The sequence below is a fragment of the Phragmites australis genome, chromosome 3, assembly GCF_958298935.1.
Source record: "Phragmites australis chromosome 3, lpPhrAust1.1, whole genome shotgun sequence".
NCBI lineage: Eukaryota > Viridiplantae > Streptophyta > Magnoliopsida > Poales > Poaceae > Phragmites > Phragmites australis.
In genome coordinates this window covers 13,379,579-13,397,967 of record NC_084923.1, presented here as the reverse complement: position 1 = coordinate 13,397,967, position 18,389 = coordinate 13,379,579, and the positions used below count along the sequence as shown (strand labels likewise).

Sequence of the window (18,389 nt, the reverse complement as noted above, 5' to 3'; positions counted from 1 at the left end):
CTGTTTATAAGGATTCTAAGTGAAAATAAGTTTGTGAAATGTACCTAAACTGAAGTTGAGACACGTAGATCAGCACAGTGCAATAGGACCTGTTTAGCTACTAGCCGGGCTCTATGGGCAACAGATGCTGAGTCAGCAATATTGTACACGTGTAATCCAAGTCAGCACTGTCACATGTGTAAAACCACTTTAAAACAAGCTGAACGGTTTTATTAGTTTGGAAGATTAAAGATTTCTTAGTGGTAGATTTCAGAAAAATTAAACTGTCGATAGTTGAGCAACGAATAATAAATTTTTTTCCTTTACAGAGAGGTGAGAGATCACCCGCATTATTATGGCACTGTCAAAGAATGAATCAAATAGATTGATTAAGTACACAAAGAATAGTTCTACTACAAAGAATGAATGTTAAAATCCCCACAAAATAGCGCAAGCTCATGAAAACTTCTGCCCTCGAAGTAACATATGATGCCTACCTATCCTGCCCTTCCATTACCACGAGTCTTCTGTTAGTGCTACCGGCTAGAGTTATAAATCCAGTTTCTCTCCAGTTAAGAACTTGAAAATTTCTGCAACTGTATGATCAGGACGCTGATATCGTCAGTAGAGCCCCTGGAAATAGATGTCTCAGCGAGCATCCTGCAGGCAGCCATGCGAGAATCCTTGTCATTGCTGCCGCAGAGAGGTCGTGCAAGGTCTACTGCCTCCTGATTACCGATCTTATCCCAGAGGCCATCAGAAGCAAGTATCAAGAACTCGCACTGCTGGTCAACCAGGAGGCTCCTGGAATCAGGATCAGACACAACCCATTGCTTCAAGTGTGCATCCCCAATGCCTCTTGACACTGCCAATGAACCCTGGACTCGCCATGTTCCTCGGCAATTCACCACGAATCCACCCTGAAATGGATAGGAGAAGGTACGTAAGTCACATTGCAGAACACAATCGAATACACAATTCAAGTTCATGAAATATACAAGGTTGTTAAGGAATTGCTCAATTTTCAAGTAAATAACTAGCCCAAATTGCTTATGTAATTAGAGTAGGATGAGTTTGTCTTTACTTCACTTAACTACCATGCATCCTTCAAACTGCATAACACACAAAGTTGTCCACGAAAGGAGAAGGCTAGGACGGCCATTACTTACCAGTTTCTCAATTCTCTCCTTCTCATCCTCCCGGGACGCCCGGTGGTCGGAGGTGAGCGCCTCCGCCTTCCCCGCTCGGCTGACCACGGCACGGCAATCTCCAACATTAGAGACGACCAGGTCGCCCTTTTTTAGCACGGCCGTGACGCAGCAAGCGCCCCCGCTCTCCTGCCTCCTGAGGAACTCCTCGTCCGTCCTGAGGTAACCCCTCTTCACCGCCCCCTCGATCTCACCGCCGTCTACCTTCTTCATTTCCTCTGCCATGAACTTGGGCAAGTTCTCGGCAGCGAATTCTGCTGCATTCTTCCCACCGTGGCCATCGAATACACCAAACAATGCCTAAATAATTGAAAAAAAACGATTAAGTTTAGGTTTAGTGCTTTTAACAATTTCAGAGGAAACAATTGAAATATTCCGCCGACGAGGACTGAATCGTCGCGATTGGAGGAAAAATCAACTTTTTTCCTCAAAATCACAATCAAAATTCCCAGATCTAACTAAGTCCTTTTTCAATCGAGCTTACCACTTGGGGATCTCCGCCGAGGGCAACCTTGGCCACATACCGGTCCTCCATCTCCACCCTTCTCCTCCCCTTCCCCCTCCGGCAGTACGCCGCGAACTCCTCCCCTTCCTCCTCCACCTCGTTCCTCGGATCCGCCTCGACCGCCGCCACCGCTGCCGCCGCGCCGGACACCGGCACCACGAGCAGCGCCGGTCGCCGCCTCTTCAGCACGGACCCCACGGGGGCGGAGGCCCGCTGGGGCGACGACGGCGAGGCCTCCTCACGGAGCAGTGCGCGGAGCGCGAAGGGGCGCAGCGGCGAGGCGGCGGCGGGCGCGGGCGCCGGCGAGGAGACGGAGGCGGGGACTGGGTCCGGCGAGGCGGAGGCGGCCTTGCAGGAGAGCGAGCGGCGCGATGGCGAGAACACCGGTGAGCTCGGGATGGCCACCGTGCAAGACATCGGGAGGCGGCGGCGGGCTAGGGTTTCCGGGCGCTCTTCTAATGGTGCCTGCCTCGTCGGTTCGTCGCGATTCCAACTCCTTTTCGTTGGTTTCGGTTTGTGTTTCTGAATGGGATGGGTCTGCGGAGATGGCCATTTGGAAGGGCCTTTATATACGGGGCCGGGAGAGGTGTTTTCCTAAATGACTTCAACAATCAACAGGCCTAGTGAGAAACCGAGGAATATTGCAGACGGAGAGGCTTTTTTCCAAATGTTTTTGTGTTGCAGGATACTCTCCCCACGATCTCAAATATAAACTTTTAAGATATCGACACGTCTTTAATATGTCACTTTGAGTAACAATATATTAAAATAAAAATACTTATATATTATGATAGTATTTTTCATAACGAATTTAGTGATATCAATCTTATATTATCAATCTATTTTTTTTATTATTAATGGTTAAAGTTAGACTTAGATAAATATAAATGGATTTATATTTGAGATAGACGAGAGTACAGCAAAGTTTTAGTGGAAACCAGAGGTAATTTTGTAGAATAAAATATTTGCTAGAGTGCACACTTGCTCTCGTCTAAGTTAGTATTTAGTTCGTGAGATGGGATGAGATGAGCGAATCTATCTTATTTTTGAGCTATTTAGATGGAAAGCAGTGGGATGAAATGGTTCGAAATTAGTAAATACTCCATTCTTCAAAGATTCAGAACGAAGTCATTCTAAAAAAGGTGAAACGTGGCTGTCTCATTTCAAACGTGGTACTGACGGTGAAACCGAGGTACTAAAATAGACCAATTCCATCCTAACCACCAAACAAACATCTATATATAAATAGAATCATACTATCTCAAATATATAAATAAAATTATCTTATATCACCCCTCTCTCTCCGACTAAACGTTACTAAAAGATGAACTCTTGCTCTAGGTGAGAATAAACTTTGTTCCGAACTTTGAAGTAGCAACATTAAATTGTTTCTACAATGGTAGGGCTAGAATACATAAGGCCGCTCTCTCCATTATTTGTATCTGACGCTAGAAATTGTGCCGATCATCGATATGTTTAAAACTATAAAGATTCGCTAGTATATAAAAATTATATCACCATATTTGTCTCTGGTTATTGCTTCACTACCATTGAGTACCATCTGCATGGCCTCTTAAGTTCAATATAAAGAACGGCTTCAATTATATTGTGCGATCACTGAAAATATGCAAATTTAGATACTTAGCTACCGAAGTTCACAGCTGAGTTATTTGCTAGATTATATCAGAAAAAAAAATATTGTTACTAGATGCAGGAAGTAGCAGCATGCAATTTCCAGCACTTTTTATTTGAAAGTGAGTGATTTACTTCTGATAAACAACACACTTCAGGAGCACGTATTATTCCCGATCTTTACTGTGCAGGTTTTGACACCGGCAATAGCAATTCCATGGAGAAACAGGACACGGGCAGTCACGGTAAAGGAATCAAGTGAGGTGGGGGAGCAAAGTTTAGGAGAGGGTATTAGCTTATTTGTCACCGGAAACTTATAGATAACATTCTACTTATCATCTTGTCTTACATATATAGATTTAAAAGATCTCGTATGTTAACCTTAACAGTAATAGTTACTTTCTAAGCTGCCAAACGAGTAAATCCCTCCGAGGGAGTGAACGGGCGCGAGTCAAAGATACGATAATCCCGTGTGAGAGAAGACGGCGAGAGGAGCGAGGCTGGCTGAGTGGGCTGATGTGGCTTGTGAACGCCGCTCTGTCTCGTACCATGACGCGGTCAGCCCATTCTCTCACGGGCCCAAGCACGACCCGCATCCCCTCCTCGTCCGGGATCACCAAACGCAGGTCCCAGCCAACGGTTGCCCGCCACGGAAGGCGCACGGCGCCGTGGCGGGGTCTCGGTGGAGGACGCGCGCCCGCGTGCCGTGTGCTGGCCTGATACGGTGCGAGGAGAGTTGGGAGCGGGGAACGTGCCCAGAAGCGGGCGGGGGAGAAGACTTGGGCCTGGGAATTTGCGATGCGTCGACGGTTGCAACGAGGAGAGAGAGGGACAGACGCGACGCGGACCGTCTACGGTTTGACCGAGCCAGACGAACGTTGGAAGCGAGGTGACCACCATATCGCCTCGCGTACGCGTACACATACACATACGCGAGGTGACCACCACACTCGGCTAAGCAACCTCGCCGCCATCTACTTGCTCGTCTTCCAGAAAGCCATGCGCTGGCTCAACGTCATACGAGTATTTCACTTCGCATCGCGTTAGACAAGGGCAAGTTTCTGTGGATACACTTCTGCAAAATCGTCCTTGACATTGGACCGTGGTCCGGTGCAGTAGTACTAGCATTTGCCATGGTGATAGCTGACCTGTGCTCCGGTCCCACCAGCCTGAGTTTGGTACAGGTTCTGGGTGGAGGAGCACGCGTGCCCAGAGCGGAATCGAGAGAGAGAGAGAGGGGACGAGGGCACAAGCCCACGAGGCGGAGAAAATGTACTAGCCGTTGGCACTTGGTCGCTACGGTGGGGCCAACTAGCTAACGGAAACGGCACACTCAAAGCAGCCACAGTGTGTAAAATACATGTTTGAATAAGATTATCGCTAACTATATTCTCTTTATTTTATTTCTTTTTTAATTTCTTTTTCTATCTCTATATTTTTTACTTACTCTCATCTATAATAACTTTTCTTTAAAAATTTATATAAAAAAAATAGAGATAATCAAAGAATAGGAGAGAATTTTTTTAAAAAAAATCATAAAAAGAAATCGTTGAAGCGTTAAAAAAATGTAATGAAAAAAACCCGTTGAAGATGATCAAAGAGATAGAAGGTTACGACATCAATGCATCCCACTGCAGCAACCGATGCTGAGTTAAAAAAAGGACTGCCAAGGAAGTAGTTGCCTCAGGGTGAATAGAATAATATTTAGTGTGTTGCCGAGTCACATAGCGGTTGGATAATTCGTCCAGCAACGGCCACATACAACTGTATTAATCACATACTTACCGTTGTATAAAAAATCTGATATATATATATATATATGGGAGGGTTTAGAATACTAATCCACCCCAATCGGATCCCCTCCACCCAAACCCGACCGAACCAATTTAATTTTACAATTAATACACCCGTATCCCAAAACAGGTCCAGGTCAATGCTTACTAGATGAAACTATCGTTTTGGGTTTTTTAACTGCTGTGTGTAGTATGAGAGAGTCTATAAGAAATTTGTACCAACGTTGGAGCTTGAATTTGATAATCTGGACATTGCCTTTATATTTTACGAATCATATACGTATCTGGCTGAATCTTCAATAAAGAAGAATAGAAAGCGGGGCCTTGGTTAGCCATTGTTAGGGACTCGAAGCAGATCAGTGCTCGTTCGAGGAAAAGCACAAGATAAATCTTGGCGTGGACTGCACACGAGAGAAGACCTCAATGAGAAGAGGATTCAAGGCAATAGTTTGTGCGATGGTATTAAAGGAAGGGGGTTCAGCGTTCTTCAACAGCATTATCCTCGAGCATAACCATAAGTTGACTCATTCACCCCACATCATAGCGTATGCGGGTACACAAACAACGTGACCTAGGCCTTCTAAATCTCATGGACACAATGCATACAAGCAAAGTCAAGCGCAATACTGTTATGAGCTTGCTTAAAAACTCTGTTGGAGTGTCAGAGAACTTGAATTTAACTAAGCGAGACATCCAGAATAGGTATTGCATTATTTCCTAAAAATACATTATTAAACAACTACTGAATCAGTTTCTGTTCTTACCATTCTGTAATAGACTAACCTTAAAAAAATGGTATGTTGTCTCTCCGTCAAGTTGCCCTCGTGCGTGAGGAGCATGAGGATGATATATCGAAACTCCAAGTTTTCTTTAGAGCATGCAAAGCAAATAATCCAAAATTCTACTCTTATTTCTAGGTGGAAGACAAAAATGTCGTGGGAAACGTATTCTAGAGCCACGCAAGCTAGCAAGGAGATTATGCGGATACAAAATAAATAAATACCAGAATCTGGTGAAAAATACTAGAGCTGACAGACCAACTAACCTACTAAAGTGTTATGCAGATTAAGGAGATGTTGTGACATTTGACACATTATACATGATGAATCAATATAGCATGCCCCTTGCCATGTTTGTCGGGAGCAACAATCAGCTCCAAAACATTCTCTTCTGACAATTTTAGATATGCATGAGTGGCAAGGATCCTACAGTCATATTCACTGGTATGATATTGCTTACAAAGTAAAAAAATAAGTTCAATAATGAAAAACAAAAAAACTATATGTATGTTGAACTACTGAGCAGTTACCAAAAGTACTAACCCCTGTATTTGCTGACTGTTTTGTGCAGATCAAGACAATGCAACAAAAAAAGGCAATATCATAGGTGTTTAAGAAAACACATCACCGGAACTGCAGTTCGTATATGATGAGAAAGTATCAGGACCCACTGAACAAGTTATATGCCCAACACAAAGTTTTGTGTGATAAGCTCACATCCATCATCAACCACCCGCTAACTCCAACTGAGTTTGAGAATGCATGGACTAAAATGGTTGAGGCGTACATCCTACAAGAGAATAAGACGATACATGACCTCTATGATAAAAAGAGGATATGGATAACCACTTACTTCAAGGAGATGTTTTGTAACATCATAATATCGACGCAGAGAAACGAAAGTGTTGAATCAACTGTGAAGTGCGAGTATATGGACAACTCATCTACAATCCATGAATTTGCCAAAAATTCCTCTAAGTATTAGAGCACACAGAAAAATGAGGCACATGAGGCTTACAACTCTCAGGTAAAAAAGGAAAAAAAAATACTAGTGTGCTGCTAAAATGTGCTGCCATTCTAATTTTTATGAGATGTGTTACTGAAGTATTACTGAACGAATACTTGTGTTGTAGGCTACAGTGACCGCCACGCAATTTTCTGTGATTTTGCTTCGGCAAGTCACAGGATCCATTTCCTCAAAATTTAGTTCAGACGCACAAGATGCAAACAAGCATTAGTTGAGATGACCTACCGTAGTTTATTCAGGAGTAGCCCTATATTTTGCTTTTGGCATCGATGCTGACACTGCAGAAAAACCAGTTGAAGCATGTTGGGACGTGGCAGCGAGATTAATTTTGAAGCCTCGTCTACACTGTGGCTGGCCTGAGCTCACGCAGCGCGGTGGGGTCCCGAAGCAGCGGCGGTTGGTTCAGGTGTGACACATTCCGCTGCACTGGTGCGGCCGCCCCGCCCCGCCCCGCCTGACGTATAGGGGTGCGTGTTTGGATAGGAGGGGCGATATCTGTTTTTTGTCATTAGGGATAGAATCATTTTTATTAGGGGATATTTTCTGATATGCTATATGGAGCTATTTTTCAAAACGGTGGAACGAAAATATCCACCTTTAATAATTATGTTTAGTGATAAAATGATTAGTGATATTAGTACGTTATATTACCAATCAATATATATTACTATAAGATTGAAGTTTGTAAATGTTAATGTACTAATTAGTGTTAATTAATAGGTTAATTAGAGTATGATTAGGGTTAATTGCCATATTTTATTGTTTAATTAGTAATGATTATGGCAAAAATAACATCAGAATGCGGTAGTGTGTCGATTAGTATATTATTAATGATTATTATTTAATTAAAAGATATAATTAGTTGATAATTTTCACCCATCCCAAACAAATAAAAAAATATTATATTACCTATCCAACTAAAAAAAAATCATTCCATCCTATAAAGAGATGACCTTATTCCACCCTGTGCTAGCTGGGGAAGCTAGGTTTGCTCGAGTCGGAGGAGCTGCGTTTACCGGTTCATAAACGGCTAAAGCATTTTTCCCGGGCCGGTCTAGGGACCGTGACAAGCCTCAGTTCGTTCGCAGATGCGTCTGAAGCAACTGATCGGCTAAAGCCTCAGTTCGTTCGCTGGTCGGTGAATTCCAGCCGCGAGTCCCGCGACTCGCAAGACGCTAAGCACTAAGCAACGTTGACCGGCTAGCTAGCACGTGACATCCTAGCATTTACCGATTCATGCACGCACGTGCAGCCGTACGGGCGCAGGTACCATACTGCCTGCGCACATTGTCATCCAGACCAGAACTACCTACACGTGGTTGATCGATCAACGGTCAAAAGACCAGTCCCTTCCCCTCACGCAATCCAACGTGGCCGCTGATGTCAGTCTGTGCTACTCTACTCCCCTGTCAAGGTGCCGTGTTGTAGCCAATCAGGATTCAGGACTGCACGCATGCGCGCACCGCCGCGTGCTGCGTGCATACGTCTTCGCCCACGCACACGCGCACCGCCGCGTGCGCGAGCGGGACGGGAGCAGGTAAACGAACGGCGGTGCAGAACCCAACGGTGTGAGACGTGGCGTATCTAGAGGCTCAGTGCGTGTCAACGTTCAAGCTGGGCCGTAGCTGCGGTTTGACTGCTTTTGCCTTCTTTTGCTTTGCTGTGCAGCAACTGTACACGAGCATCCGTGCCACGCTGACAGGGCCTAGACTCTGCAAGTGTCATCATCTTATTGTTGGTCAACCGGTCAAGCTTTGTCCATTGGATCATCGCTAGCTTTGGCTACTTTTGCTTCTTCCGCCTGCTATGTTGTCGGTGATGACTGACGACCAGACGTGGCGCCGCCCACGCAAACGACCGCACTGCCCAGGGTATCTTCTCAAGAAACGTATCCAGATTTTGGAGAAGCGAAGGGATAAAAAAAAAGGACTTGGAAGCTGTCTGCGTCTGGTTGAAGAATAAGTTTAGATGATCGCTAATTGGATAAATGATTCAGTAGACAGTATTATTTAAAGTGTGCTAAAAAATGTATTTATTGAGATTTGTCACATCAGTAACGAAAAACTCAGAATATAGATGACTTCATCCGACCAATTTAATAGGATGGGTTATCCAGCATCTGATAGGAATATTTCTCTTAATTGATTATCCCATTTAGCTTACCTTCTAACTAAACACATAAAAAATTGGATCACCATCTCTCATACAAAGATATTCCTTCAATCAATCACATCTTAAAACTACTCTGAATAGATGATATTATGCATATTTATTAGGTGTCACATAGGACTTTTTTTTTTACATGTCATGGAGTTAAATAATAGTGAGGAGAAAGATGTATCTTGTACAAGATATAACTTAGACGCAAAATCCTTTATTAGGAACCATGTTTAGATACATTGTGTTGTATCATGTAACATAATTCCTCATAACCTACGTAATAATTAAATATCTTAGGAATCCTAGCAAAACAACAATACGATATTATGCACTAGCAAGATGATCCACACTAATAACGTGACTAGCCTCATACGATATTTTTCATGGTAACCTTTGATTAAAAATTAGTGTCTTTAGCTCTCTTTTTTTACGAGTTTAGTGTCATTAGTTACAAAAACATATAAAATTAGAAGAAGAAAGAAAAATTATGTTAGTAAAAGAAAAAATTATTTATGCTCTAAACTTACCTGAATTGTATACATGTATTGGTTCGATTTGCATATATTTTGATCCACTATTAAATCGTGCATTAGGTGTAGCTAGCCTAACCAAAATTAAAATAGATTTGTCTTGTGTGTGTTGTACTTTACCTACTGCATGCTTAATACGATAACTTTAAGCTATATCGTGCTTCTTAATTTATTATCTTAGTAAGATTTTTGAAAGTTTTTCATTATTTTTATCATGAATTTTAGTTATTGATTAATTATATTTTATATGGACTCTTTATTTAGGTATTTTATTTTTTCTAAGACTATATTTGATATAGATTTTTCTTTTTGTTTGGGCTCTTTATTATTAATTTATTTTATTTGGATCTTTTATTTAGATATTTTGCTTTCTAAACCGTATGATAATCGAATTGCTAATTTTTTATAATTTTTAATTGTCCGAATTCATCTATTTATTAATTATATGTGATATGGACTTTTTAGTTTAATTTAGAGGTTAGATGTTTATAAAAATTAGTGCTCTAGATATTTTTTTTATTAGCGTGATAATTTTGTGACCTTAAGAGCGAATATGATTACTTATTTATTTCAAAATGACATGATTACTTATTTTAACACTCAAATAATAATATAATAAATTGGAAATGTTTTATCAACAAATTTATTTATTGCTCTCTTACTGATATGACAGTCTAGAAATTAGCAATATGATACAATATTGGATTCTTACGACAGATTCGAACCGTGTACAGGTTGCTATATATCGAAGTGAACTAAACTTTCGGGAATCGGGATCGATGTATGAAACCGCAAAAATAAGAGCTGATGCAGTTAAGTTGAACTAGATGGAAGAACGTCGACGGCTTAATGCTTTATGCGAATTCTGATGTAGTTATTCGTTTTTCTCCCCATATGTAAGATCGCGGGAAAAGGAACTCATTGCGACCACACTTCAACGTAGACGTTTACATCTAAATACGTGACTTCTCTGGATCACAGCTGCGTGCATCGTGAGATGCAGAGGCCGAAATTAATTTTCTGTTGTCTTGAAAAACATTTCTTCTCTGGATACGTTATTTCGCTCCGTCCTTGCATTTGTAAAAGAAAAACATGTTATCACTGGAACAATGGGTTCATGACGTCTAGAGCAACATCACAAGACTAAACAAAACCTAGTTACAACACAAATCTAATAAGAGTTAGCACTTTCAGCTACAACAGGCACAAGAAGCAATGTGTTGCAAGCTCGATCAATAGATCAGAAAATACGATGACCAACCATGGATGATGGAACAGCCGAAGATTTGGCTTGCGCTCTTTCTCGGCAGAGTCGACTTAGGGCCTAAGAATCCATGAAAGTAGACAAAAAGAACCGAGAAGAAGAGAGCGCTTGGGCATGCCAATACTGAAGCCAGCAAAACTAAGAGCGCAGGCTTACTCTTGAAGCCCCAGAGGCTCCATTATCTGTAACAAATATGACCATATATATTTATGTCTCTAATTTATGTGATATTCATTTTTGCGTGTGGCAAAATAATTGGGAAAACAAACCAAAAGAATGTGTGCCAGACAATACGTGATAAATGACTCTGACAACAACAACAGGATGGGAGTATCAGAATCGGCGAGGATGCTTCCATGAACTCGTTGAGTTCATCCACCGCGAATACACATAGCTTTTACGGTTCTACGATTGTGTAGGAACGACAATGATGATTAGAGGAGGTAAATAGATGCTTAATAATTTTTTTAAATAGATGAATCTTTTTTATTTCTCACCTAACGTACCTCAAAACGTTCGAGCGAAAGTAAAAGAATTAGAGATACAAAGCAAAAGATTACTTCTATGACAATATGACTCCACAAGTGGAATATAAAGCATAGATTTCATTCAAGATCATTTCATGTATCTTTGTGTATAAAAAATTCATAACTTCTAAATAAACTAGATAAGATAGATACATAATAAGATTATCCTCCAATATGATAATATAGTGGTAAGGGGACTCAAGACCTGCTCAAGTACATGAGTATGTGAGTGTTTAAACTATTAGCATCAAGAAAAACAAACCTGCAAAGGTGAAAAACTGCAGCTCAAAGAAAAGATCTCCGGGCAAGGAACCTCTCCAAATTGATGATCTAGAGACAAGCGTACTCAAGATCTATGAGCATACACTCGTATGTGAGTTTTTATGCCTCTAGCAACAAGAAAAATGATCTCACGAGATGCTAAAATTTCAACCCAAAAATCAAAACGAAAATCAAAACCCAAAACCCAAAAACTTACAAACTTGTAAGGGGGCCAATAGAGAGAAACTAGAAGGAGAGGAATTTAAGCATATGCAAACACATAAACTAAATTACTCAAAGATATCAACCATATTTTAGACGAATTACAATGATTTATCTCTCAAAACTCTCACATATTACATAGGCTAATCACTAATCTTTCTTTTATCTAAAATCATAGCTCTAAAGCTCTCAAATGGGTGGCACAAGGGGCTCAAGTGGTTGGTTTAAAGCTCTTTCTAGCCCTACCATTCTATTTATAGGTCTAGAAAACTTGGTCCTTAAGTTTTCTAACTTTTCTCCAAAATACTCCTCTCTTGTAGTGCACTCCTAACTATCATTGATGATATTTTGGTCCATTTTCTTCTCCATTCATCGGACGGCCGCGGCGCCTTCACGACATAGCTTCATCTCGACGCAAGCTTCGCAATTGTGCCACATACTATTCCACTCCTCCCACGGTTTTAAGGCCAAACCGCGAAACCGCCTACACGCTTCTCAAAGCGTGACTCACCGCCTTGCTTACACCTTAAGCAAGCGATTCGATGTCGATGCGTGTACTCCGTCATACGATCCTAACTGCCGGCAAGTCTCTCTCGCTCCCGATCTCTCGGGTCGCCTTGTCATTTGCACTGGTATCCCCTTCGCTTGACTTTGTCAACACGCCGTCTCCATCTGTCTTCAATGCTTTGCTTGACCTCCACGTGTTTAGCTAGGATCATCCTTAACTCCGCTCAGCCTCCTTGATCGTCTGGCACCAAGCACTCCGCTGGGTCCCGATCATCCCATCGTCGACCGCTAAGTTGCATCCATCACCTGTACACCATGAGACAAGCAAACACATATCTCCAACTTTAATTCCAATTAGTCCATAATCATTATGCTCAAATAAAATTTCAAATCAATTTAAATCACATCAAAGCTCATGTAAAATCGAAGATCATCGAACTAAATAAAAAATAATATCAATCACTCGTTACAAGAAAATAAAGTATATTTCAATTTGGTTTCTCAGATGACGAGCTAAGTCATCCGTGAAAGATTTAAAGACTTCCGAGTTAAAGCTAAAAAAGAAGTTGAAGCAACTTCCTTTCACGAGATGCAAACTAAACAGATACTTCATCCAATCTAATCTGAAATAAGGACGTATTTAGTTTTTTTTTGACACCTTTTGACTGGGTACAAATTTAGTATCTGTTCGAACAAACACACGCACACCACACACCACACACAAACACACACAGACCTACATCTATACGAAGCAAAGCGTCCTTCTAGGAATTGACGAAACCAGTTGGTTCCGTAGGTGACGGGCACATCACGATCCCCTTTTAGCTCCACGCACGAGAGGCAGACCTGAAATTAAACAGAAAAACCCGGTGCAAACCCGTGTCGAGCGACGCTCGAACGTGCGCTGGCTCAGGCGCACGCGCCGTCCTTGCCAACCGAGACGCCGCTCGGATGCAGGACGTATTTAGTTGGTTGCATGAGCGTCGGTCTGACTCCGCGCGTATAGTCCCGACACATTTGGTTGTGTGCGCACGTGGGATGGCTAGGCCCGCTCGTGCAAAACCGTTGTATTGGCTAGGCTCGCGCGAAACAGATTTGATCGTGTTTTTGGCGGACCTTGCTCGCTCGGTATACGCATATATTTTTTATTTAACTCTTAATTTTATTTAGTATATAAGAGTAGTCTAATTTTTTTCAATATTTATATGAGTAAATTAGTGTTCATTAGAAATCTATTTTAATTGATTTGATCCAAAAAGCCTAAGCCAATATTTAATTAAAATTCTCCAAAAATATCTATTTTTATAACTTCTAGAAATTTTTATACCTCAAATAAATTCTCAAAAACTAGGAAAAATTAAATAATATTCTTATCATATGATGTACTAATTTATAAAAATATTTTCAACTCTATGTTATTTGGTTAAAAATGAGTTCTTTTATAATACAACATATACTCATGCGGACAACCAAATACAATCTCTTATCCGCCAGATTGAACACATACAACTAACCAAATAGACTCTACTATATATCTCCAACTTGTACTTAGTTTGGCTCACCAGATAAGAGCCAGACTGAGCCTGAGAGCAACCAAACGGACCCTAAGGGTCATCCCATATGTTCTCCAAAATAACCCTTTAACTACTATTTTTTTATTGTAATATATTAATAAAAGTAACAAAAGCATTTATTTTGAACTCAGTCTTCGAACTTGAATTTTGACTAGAGTTTTCTCATAAATATATCATTTATAACTAAAAAGCTATACAGTATAAAATCATTCTGAATTATGAACATAGTTGTATATTTTTTATACACTAGATATTTTTATAATTTAATTCAATATTAGTTAAAGTATACAAAGTTTGACTTTTCCAATAAAAAAATGCATCTACTATTTTTGAACGGATTAAGTATTATGAAAATATTTTTTAAGATAAATCTACCCATATCACTTTTAAGTATCCGAACTTAATACATAAAAAATAATTTATAGCCAAGTTTGAAACAGTTGACTATACGTAACCCAAAACAACACTTATTTTAACCAGAGGAGTAGTAGATAACATATGTCTTCCTCTCATAATACAATCCCTCTCCGTATAAAAGTTCTCTCGACACAATCGAAGCTTACACAACTCGTGGAGATTTAAACCCTCTAGATTAGCTGGAAGAACTCGTCAAAAAAGTTTAGGCTTATTATAATCCACTTCTCATGTTAATACAAAGTTCAAGACAATATATTGAATATAGGGCTATTATACCGTAAGAGACATGAACCTATCTACATCACTGTCTCTATTTCTGATCTTACAATTGACAGTCACGTGTCTCTATTTCTGATCTTACAATTGACAGTGCTGGTCAGATGATACTTACCCCCATACAAATATTGCACTGTCATTTTTACTAATCTTCCACAAATCTTTATAACAATTAGATTTAGATAATACCCGTGCTTTAGTTTGAAACAGGTTACAATAGAGGCATTGTCGATAATTGTATAATTAGTATACTCAGAAAATTCTTTCAAAGAAAATGTTGAAAAAATTCATTGCACAGCCTACCGACAATTCTAGAGGTCATGGGTATGCAGTGGAGCTTCGACTTTAAGGGATAATAAAACTTAGTAGTAAGTTTATGTTGGATTTGTAATGTTTAAGAAAAGACCACTGTCTACGCGCGTTGGGTGTTGCTGCTGTTTGTTCTAACAGTAAGCGCTAGCACTTTCGGGTACGTTTTTATTTATTTATAAAGGAATAACATTTATTCCGGCCTCTACATAGAAACATGCACGCAGCCGTTCATTATTACATTGTAAACCATAACCTCCGGTATTCCGGAAAAATTATGTTAAAACAAGAGAAATACTAACATTGTCCAATCCAAGTTAAGCAGATACTCTATTACTAAACAGCCAACCAAATCGGGCGTAAATCTCCAACATCGTTGTTTCCATTCTTCGACAAGCATCCTTTATAAGAGGCCAATCTTTCGTCTTCTGCAGTAAAGACCAAAAACGAATCCAGTGTATGCCCTGAAATGAACCTGCATAGAAGAATGAACTTTTGACCTATTAAAAACTACATCATTTCGGCTTAACCAAATGGCCCAACAAATTGCACTAGTTCCAACCAAAGCGTGGTTTTTAAGTTTTTGACTTATCCCATTAAGCCAGGTACCAAACATATTGGATACATTTGAAGGAGTATTTAAGCCAAACGTAACTTGAACCACACGCCAAATAAATTTAACCGACCGACACTCAAAAAATAGATGTTGTATAGTTTCCTCATGATGACAGTAACAACAAGTGGTACTACCTTCCTAATGTCTTTTTACTAAATTATCTTTGGTTAGAATCTTTCTATTAAAGAGAAACCATAAGAACACTTTAATCTTTAGTGGAAGTCTTAGCTTCCAAAGATATAAGTTTTTTGAAATGGTGAAAACAGTAATCAAAGATCTATACATTGATCGGATCGTGAATCTTCCATGTTGATGTAAAGACCATTGAAACGTGTCACGACTGTCATTAAGCTGTATAGAAACCAACTTATGAAGCAATTCATTCCAAGCTATCATATTATTTTGAACCAGTGTTCTTCTGAAGGCAATATTTAAGGGTCTTGTCCTAAAAATATCTGCGATTGTGGCATTTTTTCTGTATGCAATTTGATATAAAGACGGATATTGCTGTTTGAGCGTTGTTTGTCCTAGCCAAACATCCTCCCAAAATCTTATCTGAGTCCCGTCATTCAAGTTGAAGGAGCCTAACCTGAGGAAATCATGCTTGACCGCCATCAGGCCAGTCCAAAACTGAGAATCTCCAGGTTTATGTTCCACTTGAGCCATTGTTTTGTTTCTCAGATACTTTTTTCTTAAAAGATCTTACCACACCCCTTCTTCATTTATCAGCTTATATAGCCATTTGCTAAGCAAGCATTTATTTTGCAATTCCAAGTTGAGGATACCCAATCCCCCTTGATCATTAGGCGTGCAAAGAACACTCCACTTCGCAAGTCTATATTTTTTCTTGTGCCCATCAGATTGCCAAAAGAAACGAGAACGATAATAATCTAATTTATTTAGAATCCCTTTAGGCACTTGAAAAAAAGAAAACATAAACATGGGTAAGCTACTTAAAACCGAATTTATAAGGACAAGACGGCCCCCATAAGATAAATGTTTTCCTTTCCAACAACTCAATTTTTTTCTGGAATCTCTCTTCAATTTCTGTCCAATCTCTGTTCAGAAGCTTTTTGTGATGCATCGGAATGCCTAAATACTTGAAGGGGAAAGATCCGGAATTACATCCAAAAATCTATGAATATTCGGCCTCATAATCTTTAGCTTTACCGAAACAAAACATTTCACTTTTATGGAAATTAATTTTCAGGCTTGAAAGCTGCTCAAACGTACATAGCAAAAGCTTCATATTTTTGGCCTGATGTACATTATGATCCATAAAGAGAATTATATCATCGGCATATTGTAAGATAGAGAGACCATTTTCAACAAGATTAGGGATGACACCAGCAATTTGCCCCTCCTCTTTAGCTCGCTCAATGAGAATGGCCAACATATCCACAACCACATTAAACAAGATTGGAGAAAGGGGGTCCCCTTGTCGTAGACCCTTTTTAGTCTGAAAGAAATTTCCTATGTCATCATTGACCTTAATCCCAACACTTCCTCCAGAAACTACTTGTTCTATCCAATTGCACCAAGTAGGGGAGAAGCCTTTTATTCGTAGGGTCTGTTGTAAGAAAGTCCACTTTACTTAGGTTTTCTCAAAATCTAATTTAAGAATGACACCATCCGTTTTTTTCCTATGAATCTCATGTAAAATTTCATGCAAGATCACTACACCTTTCATAATAAACCTACCAGGTAAAAAGGCTGTTTGGGTAGGCCTGATGACTTTTTGAGCTACTAGAGAAATTCTATTCATCAGAACTTTTGTAAAAATCTTGAAGCTAACATTTAACAAGCAAATTGGTCTGTATTGCTGAATTCGCATAGCTTCACTACGTTTTGGCAGCAAGGTTATTACCCCGAAATTTAAGCTGAAAAGAGTCAATGTACCAGAATGGAACTTTCAGGTACGTACAATACTGAAAATGCAAAACGTCCATTTCAGAGTTATGGTCACACCATGCAAACAACATGTCCAATCTGCTATTACCTTAGCATAAAAAGCCATTAAATACGGTGCCAAACTAATCAAATTCTTAATCCAACTATATAGATCATTGATCAATAAGTTTATAAATGGTCAGACGTCTAGTCGAACAAACATCGTTTCCTCTACCAATCAACAGCTTGATGAAGACTGCGAAGGGCGTGGCCAAGGCCAACAAGATCCTCCTAATGACTTTTTATATACTGCCTCGCTTCTTTAATGGTCTCTCCTTACTTGATTGGGGCAAAACCCTTGCTCACGAAGCACTAGGGAAAGTGCTAGGTTTCCATCGTTCATCCTCTTTCAGGCAGTAATGTCAATTGTTCAGCATGATGACAGTCAACAGCCAATCTGGGCTGTATTCAGGCTCTTGGGCTCGATTTTTGTCATTTGGAGGGACATTTGGCCCAATAGTCCTACTAAAACCGGTTTTGAATCGGTGACTCAAAGGACTGCTGCAACAGTTGAGTTCCCAATTTTTGTGAGGGCAACAAACTCTAGTGATTGCAGTTACTATCGGTACTGTAGCAAGCGCTCTTTTACAACCCAGTTAAATCTGAGGTGTAAAGCTGAAAATGATACTGATGTTACTCTCAAATGGAGGACCCCTCCACATTCTGCATCCGAGAATCTTGCGCATGCTGTATATTTTTGGTTGTTCCCAGCCGTCGTGCCATAGTAAAGTGGATTCTGCTATTGGAGTTGTTGTGCTCTGTCTGCAGTCTTGGGCCCAGGTCCAGTTCAGTGTCCCCTCCTCATCAAGTCATTGTTGGACACAGGGAGTCCAGGGCTCTACAGGCATCTTGA

At 40.2% G+C, this 18,389-nt stretch overlaps 1 protein-coding gene across 1 annotated transcript; it reads right to left on the bottom strand.

Moving 5' to 3' along the window:
* Positions 1-264: 264 nt before the first annotated feature.
* Positions 265-2,253, bottom strand: LOC133912268 (probable protein phosphatase 2C 32). The gene is made up of 3 exons (XM_062354927.1): positions 1,672-2,253; positions 1,149-1,487; positions 265-899 (listed from the first exon to the last, which is right to left on the bottom strand). Exons 1-3 carry the CDS (start codon positions 2,107-2,109, stop codon positions 552-554), a joined length of 1,125 nt encoding a protein of 374 aa, XP_062210911.1. The 5' UTR covers positions 2,110-2,253; the 3' UTR covers positions 265-551.
* Positions 2,254-18,389: the final 16,136 nt, after the last annotated feature.

Excerpts from the sequence above, each read along its gene's own strand:
- LOC133912268 (XM_062354927.1), bottom strand. The coding sequence starts at position 2,109 with ATGTCTTGCACGGTGGCCATCCCGAGCTCACCGGTGTTCTCGCCATCG. Across the intron at positions 1,488-1,671 it reads TCGGCGGAGATCCCCAAGTG|GCATTGTTTGGTGTATTCGA; the intron begins GTAAGCTCGATT and ends TCAATTATTTAG. Across the intron at positions 900-1,148 it reads AGGAGAGAATTGAGAAACTG|GGTGGATTCGTGGTGAATTG; the intron begins GTAAGTAATGGC and ends TATCCATTTCAG.